Raw genomic sequence first — 14,628 nt, 5'->3', positions numbered from 1 at the left:
CTATATGGAATTGACAGAATCCTAACTTGATCTTCCCTTACAATGTCATAGCAAACTTTCAAAGCTGACCGCATGATCACCAATAGGTGCATTGATGCTGTCAAAATCCTTCACCTGCCTCATCAGATGGTAAAATGGGGAGTTTATATGCACAAATTATAAACACTTTCACACTGCTCAGGCATCAACAGAATCCTTAGTTTTGCTTATACCAAGTAAATTATAACGTCTCATACTTGGCTCAAGCTTTGAGGGGAGGTAGGTATGTACTAGAACTGGGATAGACAACCTCCACATGTTTTGGTCTACTAAAGGAAGATGAGATTATGACATACGAGAGAATAGAATTTAGTATTTGCCACATAAGGCACAAATCTGCATTGGTAAAATCTCAAATATCTATAAAATCCCTACAATCTGATTAAAAAAAAAAAAAAAAAAAAAGCAAGATAAAATGCTCAAATATGATCGACCTCTGAAGATATGGAACGAGTAAAAAAAAAAAAAAGTTACTTTCAGTTTTATAATCCAGTGATTATTGAAAAAATTCTCACATTGAGATGAATGTTAATTTTTTTTTATATATATAGGCTCTATCCAAATCTTTATTTCTATATTTTGTGTGAAATAAGTGTTGATTAAGTTTATATCGTGCACATTAATACCACAGAGTTGCTCTTGCACAAGCAGAATGTCAATAAATGCGTTATAAAAATGGTGAACTTTTTCTGTCATTTTATATCTACAAATCATCATCATATGAATTTTACTAAACTATAAAAAAGTAAATCCGATGGAATCCTGTGATAAATGGATGTGGCAAAACATTATGGAAACTGGTCTGTGAAGAGTTTTATTAAAATGTGAGTTTGATACATAAGACTGGTTTGCTGTGATTTAATTTTAACACATAAATATTTGGTATTTACAGATATTTATATCAATCCCAATTGATAGCTAACTTTGAAACTGAAGATGTTTGTGAAGTACAATTTCCCAAAGGCCAGTCCAGCATTGTGAAAGGTAGCTCACGACCATCTTAAGTGCCAACTGTTCGCCATCGCCAATGTCCACAGTCTATATTACCCTCACATTCTTCAAACAATCCATTACACCTTCTCTAGGGAGATACTGCACTTCACCTGTGTTTTGTCTCCTGACTTCAAAGAGTGGTTGGCTGCCTAAAGCTTTCTTGCCAACCACAATAACAAATGGATAGCCCATCATTTCAGCCTCTTTTACCCTTTTTCCAATGGTCATTTGGTTCCGATCATCTAAAACAATCTCATCTCGAAGATGATAAAGCGAATGTATATCATCATAAAGGGTCTCAGCCACAGTTACAGCATCTGCTTCCTTGCTTCCCTTTTTGGGAGGAATCAGGCAGACCTGATAGGGTGCAATAAGACCAGGCCAGTGGATCTCATCCTCAGTAGATAGAACCTCAATAGAAGCAGCTAGAAGTCTTGTAACGCCAATCCCATAGCACCCCATCTCTGCTAAAAGAGGTTTTGGTTGAGAATCACAAGTAGTATTAAAGGTATTGGAGTACTTAGTTCCCAAATAAAATGTGTGACCTATTTCAATGCCTTTGGTTTCTGTTAGTTCTCCACCGCACGATGGACAGTCTCTGTCATCCGCATTGAGGGTCTCTATGTTGGCTGCAAATCCACAGCCACCACAGACCAGAAGTCTATCCTCGCCAATGTTTGCTGGCAGTTGAAACTCGTGTGACATCTTTCCACCAATATTTCCTGTATCAGCTTGTACCTTCACAAATTTCAGACCCAAGGCATTGAAGATGTTGGAGTAAGCATTGCATACCTCGTTGTAGGTTTGGTAAGCCCCTTCCTCAGAAGCATCAAATGTATACATGTCCTTCATATAGAATTCTCGACCACGCAGCAAACCAAAGCAGGGCCTGGGTTCATCTCTAAACTTTTTTGTTATTTGATACAATAGCAAAGGAAGTTGCTTGTAAGTAATGCCTCCCTCAGTGGAGACAAGTTGAGTTACAGCTTCTTCATGAGTGGGTCCTAAGCAGTAATCCTGGTTGTGTCTGTCTTCCAAACGAAACAGTTCTTTTCCCATTAGTTCCCAGCGCCCACTCTGTTTCCAAAGAGCTGCTGGGCTCAGATTGGTCAGGTCAATCTTCTGTCCACCAATGTCATGCATCTCTTTATCTATCAAACGAACAAGCTTCTCCATGGAGCGAACAGTGAATGGAAGGAAGTGGAAACAGCCAGGGCTGGACGGCTGGATAAGACCCGCTTTGATCATCAACTTGTGGCTCCTACTGGTACGTTCGCCGGATTTTGATTCCAGGCTAGAAGGACTTTCTTCCCAAAGATTTCTGGGTTGATATAACCGAGAAAGCAGCAAGCGTTTTCCTTTGGCCACGTCATGATGGTGAAATTTACAGTTCACTCGATGTGGCAGGGATACTATGGAGCACAATCTCAGCAGTCTCACCATGACAAATCCCAACTTCTCCACAGCTAGAAACAGACCAAGCATACAGTTAGAGAGCATACATATAAACTTTCAACCTGTTATGGAGGTGTTGTCTGACTCACAATCAACAATATATCAGAGTGCTCAACAAACTCTCAGAAAATATGAGATGTCTGTATATGTTTAGGGCGTGCAGCTTTCAGATTAGACAACACCCTCCAAAAAATGATGCTGTTTATATGAATAACATTATTTGTTTGCCGTTTCCCAACTCAGTTGGGCCCTCTTCACTGAACCAGAATTGTAAAGAATTAAAGGGAAAATACAGGGCAAAAAGAATCCTTATTCAATGTTAATAAACCTATAAATTAAATGGATTAAAACTAATGCAAAAAGATCCTTACATTTAAAGGGACTCTCTAGTGCCAGGAAAATAATTATTTTTCCTGGCACTGCAGGTCCCCTCTCCATCCCACCTCCCTTCAATGATTTACCAGAGGCAGCGACGATGTCCCTCGTCGCTGCTTCTTCCTCCGCCCACGCTCCTCCTCTTCTTCATCACGTCAGCCGGCGGGAGAGACCTAATGCGCATGCGTGGCAATGCCGCGCACGCACATTAGACCTCCCCATAGGAAACCATTGAAAATGCTTTTCAATGCTTTCCTATGGGGATTTTAGCGACGCTGGAGGTCCTCACATAGCGTGAGGACGTCCAGCGACGCTATAGCACAGAAAATCTGTGCTATAATCCCGGAAGTGCCCTCTAGTGGCTGTCTAGTAGACAGCCACTAGAGGAGGAGTTAACCCTGCAAGGTAATTATTGCAGTTTATAAAAACTGCAATAATTACACCTGCAGGGTTAAGGGTAGTGGGAGTTGGCACCCAGACCACTCCAATGGGCAGAAGTGGCCTGGGTGCCTGGAGTGTCCTTTTAAAGATCTGCTTACCGTGTCAGCGTGCAACAACAAGCAGACCCCTGCCTTGCTGAGAAAAGATAAGCCAATCAGGATTATTTCTTTCCAGTTAAGGGTCTACTCTATCTTAGATAAATATTACTTTAATAAGATAAGTCAAAAAAGAAATTTCGAGCCAATATTTAGAAAAAAACACACTTATAGGACCACTATAGTGCCAGGAAAACACTCTTTTTCCTGGCACTATAGTGCCCTGAGAGTGCCCCCACCCTCATGGTCCCCCTCCTGCCGGGCTGGATGGAGTGGAAGGGGTTAAACTTTCCTCCTACTCGGCTGAATGCGCATGCTGAAGTGGTCTGGGTGCCTATAGTGGTCCTTTAAGGTTACTGAAAAATGGGGGATAAGCACATCCGTGTTATACAGAGTGAGCTACCAGAGTCTCTGATGCACTCTGGCAAAACATGTACGTCAGTGGCTCTGGTAGCTTACTCGGTATACCACGGATGTCAGCCTTTCATTACTGCATATCAAAGAGCGGTGAATTACACCTTAGTGCACTACGGCTGTTCAGTCCTCGAATCATTATGGTATTCATACCACTAGTGGTTGTCAGGAAGATGTTTCTACATTTCAGGGTTAAAATTAAAAAGCCATACAATATGGAAATTGTACATGACTGTAAAAGCTAAAGGAATATTACGGACTAGATTACCTAACGGCTCCCACAGCCAAATGGAGCGCAGGTTAGGATGGCATTTCCACCACGGTTTCCATGGCTCAAATCATTTATACAAATTGATACACTCCAAATGGTGCTGGACTGCAATATGTAGAATTATAATTATGCAGACAGGGAATCAAGTTATTAATTAATCAGGAATCCAGAAACATATCAATTATATATAGTGCAGGGCAACATTTTTCATTTGTGCCAATCAACATGATTAAGGAAACAATCAGCATAACCACTACAGCCTGCTATGGTATATATAATTTATTAGGACATATTACTTTTAATGTCTGGAATAAGTTTAGACACACTAGCAAAGAGTGACATTAGGACAAAAAAGAAGGATGGTCCGCTGTAAGGTATGAAATTATGTGCGTCAGAAAAATATGAATATAGAAATCTTAAGCACAGGTGAGGTGCCAGTGTTAAGCTATCACTGCAATAGGTACCAGGCTTCCGACAGTTATAGTGATCTATGGTAGATATCACAGGGTACCAGGCTTGTGACAGGTAAAGTGATCTATGGGAGACATCACAGGGTACCAGTCGTGTGACAGGTATAGTGATCTATGGTAGATATCACAGGGTACCAGTCGTGTGACAGGAATAGTGATCTATGGTAGATATCACAGGGTACCAGGCTTGTGACAGGTAAAGTGATCTATGGGAGACATCACAGGGTAGCAGTCGTGTGACAGGTATAGTGATCTATGGGAGATATCACAGGGTACCAGGCCTGTGACAGGTATAGTGATCTATGGTAGATATCACAGGGTACCAGGCTTGTGACAGGTATAGTGATCTATGGTAGATATCACAGGGTACCAGCTTGTGATAGCTATAGTGATCTATGGTAGATATCACAGGGTACCAGGCTTGTGACAGGAATAGTCATCTATGGTAGATATCACAGGATATCAGGCCTGTGACAGGTATAGTGATCTATGGGAGATATCACAGGGTACCAGGATTGTGACAGGTATAGTGATCTATGGTAGATATCACAGGGTACCAGCTTGTGACAAGTATAGTGATCTATGGTAGATATCAAAGGGTACCAGGCTTCTGACAGGTATAGTGATCTATGGTAGATATCACAGGGTACCAGCTTGTGACAGGTATAGTGATCTATGGGAGATATCACAGGGTACCAGGCTTGTGACAGGTATAGTGATCTATGGGAGATATCACAGGGTACCAGGATTGTGACAGGTATGGTGATCTATGGTAGATATCACAGGGTATCAGGCTTGTGACAGGTATAGTGATTTATGGGAGATATCACAGGGTACCAGGATTGTGACAGGTATGGTGATCTATGGTAGATATCACAGGATACCAGGCTTGTGACAGGTATAGTGATCTATGGGAGATATCACAGGATATCAGGCCTGTGACAGGTATAGTGATCTATGGGAGATATCACAGGGTACCAGGATTGTGACAGGTATAGTGATCTATGGTAGATATCACAGGGTACCAGCTTGTGACAAGTATAGTGATCTATGGTAGATATCAAAGGGTACCAGGCTTCTGACAGGTATAGTGATCTATGGTAGATATCACAGGGTACCAGCTTGTGACAGGTATAGTGATCTATGGGAGATATCACAGGGTACCAGGCTTGTGACAGGTATAGTGATCTATGGGAGATATCACAGGGTACCAGGATTGTGACAGGTATGGTGATCTATGGTAGATATCACAGGGTATCAGGCTTGTGACAGGTATAGTGATTTATGGGAGATATCACAGGGTACCAGGATTGTGACAGGTATGGTGATCTATGGTAGATATCACAGGATACCAGGCTTGTGACAGGTATAGTGATCTATAGGAGATATCACAGGGTACCAGGATTGTGACAGGTATAGTGATCTATGGTAGAGATCACAGGGTACCAGGATTGTGACAAGTATAGTGATCTATGGTAGATATCAAAGGGTACCAGGCTTGTGACAAGTATAGTGATCTATGGTAGATATCACAGGGTACCAGCTTGTGACAGGTATAGTTATCTATGGTAGATATCACAGGGTACCAGCTTGTGACAGGTATAGTTATCTATGGTAGATATCACAGGGTACCAGGCTTGTGACAGGTATAGTGATGTATGGGAGATATCACAGGATACCAGGCTTGTGACAGGTATAGTGAGCTATGGTAAATATCACAGGGTACCAGGCTTGTGACAGCTATAGTGATCTATGGTAGATATCACAGGGTACCAGCTTGTGACAAGTATAGTGATCTATGGTAGATATCAAAGGGTACCAGGCTTCTGACAGGTATAGTGATCTATGGTAGATATCACAGGGTACCAGCTTCTGACAGGTATAGTGATCTATGGTAGATATCACAGGGTACCAGGCTTGTGACAGGTATAGTGATCTATGGGAGATATCACAGGGTACCAGGATTGTGACAGGTATGGTGATCTATGGTAGATATCACAGGATACCAGGCTTGTGACAGGTATAGTGATCTATGGGAGATATCACAGGGTACCAGGATTGTGACAAGTATAGTGATCTATGGTAGATATCAAAGGGTACCAGGCTTGTGACAAGTATAGTGATCTATGGTAGATATCACAGGGTACCAGTCGTGTGACAGGAATAGTGATCTATGGTAGATATCACAGGGTACCAGGCTTGTGACAAGTAAAGTGATCTATGGGAGACATCACAGGGTACCAGTCGTGTGACAGGTATAGTGATCTATGGTAGATATCACAGGGTACCAGGCCTGTGACAGGAATAGTGATCTATGGTAGATATCACAGGGTACCAGGCTTGTGACAGGTAAAGTGATCTATGGTAGATATCACAGGGTACCAGTCGTGTGACAGGTATAGTGATCTATGGGAGATATCACAGGGTACCAGGCCTGTGACAGGTATAGTGATCTATGGTAGATATCACAGGGTACCAGGCTTGTGACAGGTATAGTGATCTATGGTAGATATCACAGGGTACCAGCTTGTGATAGCTATAGTGATCTATGGTAGATATCACAGGGTACCAGGCTTGTGACAGGAATAGTCATCTATGGTAGATATCACAGGATATCAGGCCTGTGACAGGTATAGTGATCTATGGGAGACATCACAGGGTACCAGGATTGTGACAGGTATAGTGATCTATGGTAGATATCACAGGGTACCAGCTTGTGACAAGTATAGTGATCTATGGTAGATATCAAAGGGTACCAGGCTTCTGACAGGTATAGTGATTTATGGTAGATATCACAGGGTACCAGCTTGTGACAGGTATAGTGATCTATGGGAGATATCACAGGGTACCAGGATTGTGACAGGTATGGTGATCTATGGTAGATATCACAGGGTATCAGGCTTGTGACAGGTATAGTGATTTATGGGAGATATCACAGGGTACCAGGATTGTGACAGGTATGGTGATCTATGGTAGATATCACAGGATACCAGGCTTGTGACAGGTATAGTGATCTATGGGAGATATCACAGGGTACCAGGATTGTGACAGGTATAGTGATCTATGGTAGATATCACAGGGTACCAGGATTGTGACAAGTATAGTGATCTATGGTAGATATCACAGGGTACCAGCTTGTGACAGGTATAGTTATCTATGGTAGATATCACAGGGTACCAGCTTGTGACAGGTATAGTTATCTATGGTAGATATCACAGGGTACCAGGCTTGTGACAGGTATAGTGATGTATGGGAGATATCACAGGATACCAGGCTTGTGACAGGTATAGTGAGCTATGGTAAATATCACAGGGTACCAGGCTTGTGACAGCTATAGTGATCTATGGTAGATATCACAGGGTACCAGCTTGTGACAAGTATAGTGATCTATGGTAGATATCAAATGGTACCAGGCTTCTGACAGGTATAGTGATCTATGGTAGATATCACAGGGTACCAGCTTCTGACAGGTATAGTGATCTATGGTAGATATCACAGGGTACCAGGCTTGTGACAGGTATAGTGATCTATGGGAGATATCACAGGGTACCAGGATTGTGACAGGTATGGTGATCTATGGTAGATATCACAGGGTATCAGGCTTGTGACAGGTATAGTGATCTATGGGAGATATCACAGGGTACCAGGATTGTGACAGGTATGGTGATCTATGGTAGATATCACAGGATACCAGGCTTGTGACAGGTATAGTGATCTATGGGAGATATCACAGGGTACCAGGATTGTGACAAGTATAGTGATCTATGGTAGATATCACAGGGTACCAGCTTGTGACAGGTATAGTTATCTATGGTAGATATCACAGGGTACCAGCTTGTGACAGGTATAGTTATCTATGGTAGATATCACAGGGTACCAGGCTTGTGACAGGTATAGTGATGTATGGGAGATATCACAGGATACCAGGCTTGTGACAGGTATAGTGAGCTATGGTAAATATCACAGGGTACCAGGCTTGTGACAGCTATAGTGATCTATGGTAGATATCACAGGGTACCAGCTTGTGACAAGTATAGTGATCTATGGTAGATATCAAATGGTACCAGGCTTCTGACAGGTATAGTGATCTATGGTAGATATCACAGGGTACCAGCTTCTGACAGGTATAGTGATCTATGGTAGATATCACAGGGTACCAGGCTTGTGACAGGTATAGTGATCTATGGGAGATATCACAGGGTACCAGGATTGTGACAGGTATGGTGATCTATGGTAGATATCACAGGGTATCAGGCTTGTGACAGGTATAGTGATCTATGGGAGATATCACAGGGTACCAGGATTGTGACAGGTATGGTGATCTATGGTAGATATCACAGGATACCAGGCTTGTGACAGGTATAGTGATCTATGGTAAATATCACAGGGTACCAGGCTTGTGACAGCTATAGTGATCTATGGTAGATATCACAGGGTACCAGCTTGTGACAAGTATAGTGATCTATGGTAGATATCAAATGGTACCAGGCTTCTGACAGGTATAGTGATCTATGGTAGATATCACAGGGTACCAGCTTCTGACAGGTATAGTGATCTATGGTAGATATCACAGGGTACCAGGCTTGTGACAGGTATAGTGATCTATGGGAGATATCACAGGGTACCAGGATTGTGACAGGTATGGTGATCTATGGTAGATATCACAGGGTATCAGGCTTGTGACAGGTATAGTGATCTATGGGAGATATCACAGGGTACCAGGATTGTGACAGGTATGGTGATCTATGGTAGATATCACAGGATACCAGGCTTGTGACAGGTATAGTGATCTATGGGAGATATCACAGGGTACCAGGATTGTGACAAGTATAGTGATCTATGGTAGATATCACAGGGTACCAGCTTGTGACAGGTATAGTTATCTATGGTAGATATCACAGGGTACCAGCTTGTGACAGGTATAGTTATCTATGGTAGATATCACAGGGTACCAGGCTTGTGACAGGTATAGTGATGTATGGGAGATATCACAGGATACCAGGCTTGTGACAGGTATAGTGAGCTATGGTAAATATCACAGGGTACCAGGCTTGTGACAGCTATAGTGATCTATGGTAGATATCACAGGGTACCAGCTTGTGACAAGTATAGTGATCTATGGTAGATATCAAATGGTACCAGGCTTCTGACAGGTATAGTGATCTATGGTAGATATCACAGGGTACCAGCTTCTGACAGGTATAGTGATCTATGGTAGATATCACAGGGTACCAGGCTTGTGACAGGTATAGTGATCTATGGGAGATATCACAGGGTACCAGGATTGTGACAGGTATGGTGATCTATGGTAGATATCACAGGGTATCAGGCTTGTGACAGGTATAGTGATCTATGGGAGATATCACAGGGTACCAGGATTGTGACAGGTATGGTGATCTATGGTAGATATCACAGGATACCAGGCTTGTGACAGGTATAGTGATCTATGGGAGATATCACAGGGTACCAGGATTGTGACAAGTATAGTGATCTATGGTAGATATCAAAGGGTACCAGGCTTGTGACAAGTATAGTGATCTATGGTAGATATCACAGGGTACCAGCTTGTGACAGGTATAGTTATCTATGGTAGATATCACAGGGTACCAGCTTGTGACAGGTATAGTGATGTATGGGAGATATCACAGGATACCAGGCTTGTGACAGGTATAGTGAGCTATGGTAAATATCACAGGGTACCAGGCTTGTGACAGCTATAGTGATCTATGGTAGATATCACAGGGTACCAGCTTGTGACAGCTATAGTGATCTATGGTAGATATCACAGGGTACCAGGCTTGTGACAGCTATAGTGATCTATGGTAGATATCACAGGGTACCAGCTTGTGACAGCTATAGTGATCTATGGTAGATATCACAGGGTACCAGGATTATAACAGGTATAGTGATCTATGGTAGATATCACAGGGTACCAGCTTGTGACAGCTATAGTGATCTAAGGTAGATATCACAGGGTACCAGGCTTGTGACAGGTATAGTGATCTATGGTAGATATCACACATACCAGGCTTGTGACAGGTATAGTGATCTATGGTAGAGATCACAGGGCACCAGCTTGTGACAGGTATAGTGATCTATGGTAGATATCACAGGGTACCAGCTTGTGACAGGTATAGTTATCTATGGTAGATATCACAGGATACCAGGCTTGTGACAGGTATAGTGTAGATATCACAGGATACCAGGCTTGTGACAGGTATAGTGATCTATGGTAAAGATCACAGGGCACCAGCTTGTGACAGGTATAGTGATCTAAGGTAGATATCACACATACCAGGCTTGTGACAGGTATAGTGATCTATGGTAGAGATCACAGGGCACCAGCTTGTGACAGGTATAGTGATCTATGGTAGATATCACAGGGTAACAGGCTTGTGGAAGGTATAGTGATCTATGGTAGATATCACACATACCAGGCTTGTGACAGGTATAGTGATCTATGGTAGATATCACAGGATACCATGCTTGTGACAAGTATAGTGAGTGATCTATGGTAGATATCACAGGGTACCAGGCTTGTGACAGGTATAGTGATCTATGGTAGATATCACATGGTACCAGGCTTGTGACAGGTATAGTGATCTATGGTAGATATCACAGGGTACCAGGCTTGTGACAGCTATAGTGATCTATGGTAGATATCACAGGGTACCAGGCTTGTGACAGCTATAGTGATCTATGGTAGATATCACAGGGTACCAGGCTTGTGACAGCTATAGTGATGTATGACAGCATGGGACACATTTAATTTTATCACCTTATAACTCTCTGAATATTTGGTGAATAAGAATTTGGGCAATACTTTCATTCATTCATTAAAACTTAGAGAGTGAAAAATAAACCTTTTCAATTAAGTATTCAGCAATTTCTGTAATGTAACTCACTCCCCGGCTCCACTGCTCACACTCTCTGAGCAACTGCTCACACTCTCTGAGCAACTGCTCACTCTCTCTGAGCAACTGCTCACTCTCTCTGAGCAACTGCTCACTCTCTCTGAGCAACTGCTCACTCTCTCTGAGCAACTGCTCACTCTCTCTGAGCAACTGCTCACTCTCTCTGAGCAACTGCTCACTCTCTCTGAGCAACTGCTCACTCTCTCTGAGCAACTGCTCACTCTCTCTGAGCAACTGCTCACTCTCTCTGAGCAACTGCTCACTCTCTCTGAGCAACTGCTCACTCTCTCTGAGCAACTGCTCACTCTCTCTGAGCAACTGCTCACTCTCTCTGAGTAACTGCTCACTCTCTCTGAGTAACTGCTCTCACTCTCTCTGAGTAACTGCTCACCCTCTCTGAGTAACTGCTCACCCTCTCTGAGTAACTGCTCACCCTCTCTGAGTAACTGCTCACCCTCTCTGAGTAACTGCTCACCCTCTCTGAGTAACTGCTCACCCTCTCTGAGTAACTGCTCACTCTCTGAGTAACTGCTCACACTCTCTGAGTAACTGCTCACACTCTCTGAGTAACTGCTCACTCTCTGAGTAACTGCTCACTCTCTGAGTAACTGCTCACTCTCTGAGTAACTGCTCACTCTCTCTGAGCAACTGCTCACTCTCTCTGAGCAACTGCTCACTCTCTCTGAGTAACTGCTCTCACTCTCTCTGAGTAACTGCTCTCACTCTCTGAGTAACTGCTCACCCTCTCTGAGTAACTGCTCACATTCTCTGAGTAACTGCTCACATTCTCTGAGTAACTGCTCACATTCTCTGAGTAACTGCTCACATTCTCTGAGTAACTGCTCACATTCTCTGAGTAACTGCTCACACTCTCTGAGCAACTGCTCACATTCTCTGAGTAACTGCTCACATTCTCTGAGTAACTGCTCACATTCTCTGAGTAACTGCTCACACTCTCTGAGCAACTGCTCACATTCTCTGAGTAACTGCTCACTCTCTCTGAGCAACTGCTCACTCTCTCTGAGCAACTGCTCACTCTCTCTGAGCAACTGCTCACTCTCTCTGAGCAACTGCTCACTCTCTCTGAGCAACTGCTCACTCTGAGTAACTGCTCACTCTCTGAGTAACTGCTCACTCTCTCTGAGTAACTGCTCACTCTCTCTGAGCAACTGCTCACTCTCTCTGAGCAACTGCTCACTCTCTCTGAGCAACTGCTCACTCTCTCTGAGCAACTGCTCACTCTCTCTGAGCAACTGCTCACTCTCTCTGAGCAACTGCTCACTCTCTCTGAGCAACTGCTCACTCTCTCTGAGCAACTGCTCACTCTCTCTGAGCAACTGCTCACTCTCTCTGAGCAACTGCTCTCACTCTCTGAGCAACTGCTCACTCTCTATGAGTAACTGCTCACTCTCTCTGAGTAACTGCTCACTCTCTCTGAGTAACTGCTCCCTCTCTGAGTAACTGCTCACCCTCTCTGAGTAACTGCTCACTCTCTGAGTAACTGCTCACCCTCTCTTAGTAACTGCTCACCCTCTGAGTAACTGCTCACTCTCTGAGTAACTGCTCACTCTCTGAGTAACTGCTCACTCTGAGTAACTGCTCACTCTGAGTAACTGCTCACTCTCTGAGTAACTGCTCACTCTCTGAGTAACTGCTCACTCTCTGAGTAACTGCTCACTCTCTGAGTAACTGCTCACTCTCTGAGTTACTGCTCACTCTCTGAGTAACTGCTCACTCTCTCTGAGCAACTGCTCACTCTCTGAGTAACTGCTCACTCTCTCTGAGCAACTGCTCTCACTCTCTGAGCAACTGCTCACTCTCTATGAGTAACTGCTCACTCTCTCTGAGTAACTGCTCACTCTCTCTGAGTAACTGCTCCCTCTCTGAGTAACTGCTCACCCTCTCTGAGTAACTGCTCACTCTCTGAGTAACTGCTCACCCTCTCTTAGTAACTGCTCACCCTCTGAGTAACTGCTCACTCTCTGAGTAACTGCTCACTCTCTGAGTAACTGCTCACTCTCTGAGTAACTGCTCACTCTGAGTAACTGCTCACTCTGAGTAACTGCTCACTCTCTGAGTAACTGCTCACTCTCTGAGTAACTGCTCACTCTCTGAGTAACTGCTCACTCTCTCTGAGCAACTGCTCACTCTCTGAGTAACTGCTCACTCTCTCTGAGCAACTGCTCACTCTCTCTGAGCAACTGCTCACTCTCTCTGAGTAACTGCTCACTCTCTGAGTAACTGCTCACCCTCTCTGAGTAACTGCTCACCCTCTCTGAGTAACTGCTCACATTCTCTGAGTAACTGCTCACACTCTCTGAGCAACTGCTCACTCTCTCTGAGCAACTGCTCACTCTCTCTGAGCAACTGCTCACTCTGAGTAACTGCTCACACTCTCTGAGTAACTGCTCACTCTCTCTGAGTAACTGCTCACTCTCTCTGAGCAACTGCTCACTCTCTCTGAGCAACTGCTCACTCTCTCTGAGCAACTGCTCACTCTCTCTGAGCAACTGCTCACTCTCTCTGAGCAACTGCTCACTCTCTCTGAGCAACTGCTCACTCTCTGAGCAACTGCTCTCACTCTCTGAGTAACTGCTCACACTCTCTGAGTAACTGCTCACTCTCTCTGAGTAACTGCTCACCCTCTCTGAGTAACTGCTCACCCTCTCTGAGTAACTGCTCACTCTCTCTGAGTAACTGCTCAGCCAAGGTTAACTCACCCGGGGAGAAAGACAACCCTGCACCCGGAAACACACGGGGGGACCGACAACTACAGCACAACCGGAAACACGTGGGGGAACCATTAACTGCTGCACCACCGGAAACACATGGGGAACACGACAACTGCTGCACAATCGGAAACACATGGGGGAACCAGTAACTGCTGCGGAACCGAAAATACATGGGGGAACCTTTAACTGCTGCACAACCGGAAACATATTGGGAACCATTAACTGCTGCACCACCGGAAATACATGGGAGAACCATTAACTCCTTCAACACCGGAAATACATGGGGGAACCATTAACTGCTTCAACACAGGAAATACATGGGGAACCATTAACTGCTGCACCACCGGAAACACATGGGGGAACCATTAACTGCTTCATCACCGGAAATACATGGGGGAACCATTAACTGCTTCAACACCGGAAATGCAT

The 14,628-nt window shown here is 43.9% G+C and overlaps 1 protein-coding gene across 1 annotated transcript; it reads right to left on the bottom strand.

Annotated features, from left to right (window-relative positions):
- Nucleotides 1–845: 845 nt before the first annotated feature.
- On the bottom strand, nt 846–14,269 carry PARS2 (prolyl-tRNA synthetase 2, mitochondrial). The gene is made up of 2 exons (XM_063427264.1): nt 14,188–14,269; nt 846–2,498 (listed from the first exon to the last, which is right to left on the bottom strand). The coding sequence occupies exon 2, from the start codon at nt 2,473–2,475 to the stop codon at nt 1,078–1,080; it is 1,398 nt and encodes a 465-aa protein (XP_063283334.1). The 5' UTR covers nt 2,476–2,498; nt 14,188–14,269; the 3' UTR covers nt 846–1,077.
- Nucleotides 14,270–14,628: the final 359 nt, after the last annotated feature.

Source organism: Pelobates fuscus, chromosome 7 (assembly GCF_036172605.1).
Source record: "Pelobates fuscus isolate aPelFus1 chromosome 7, aPelFus1.pri, whole genome shotgun sequence".
In the NCBI taxonomy this organism is placed as follows: domain Eukaryota; kingdom Metazoa; phylum Chordata; class Amphibia; order Anura; family Pelobatidae; genus Pelobates; species Pelobates fuscus.
Note: the sequence above shows the minus strand (reverse complement) of the source record. Positions and strands in the feature narration are given on the sequence as shown.

What these genes read in the sequence shown, in the direction of transcription:
- PARS2 (XM_063427264.1), bottom strand. Translation starts at nt 2,475, where the DNA reads ATGGTGAGACTGCTGAGATTGTGCTCCATAGTATCCCTGCCACATCGA.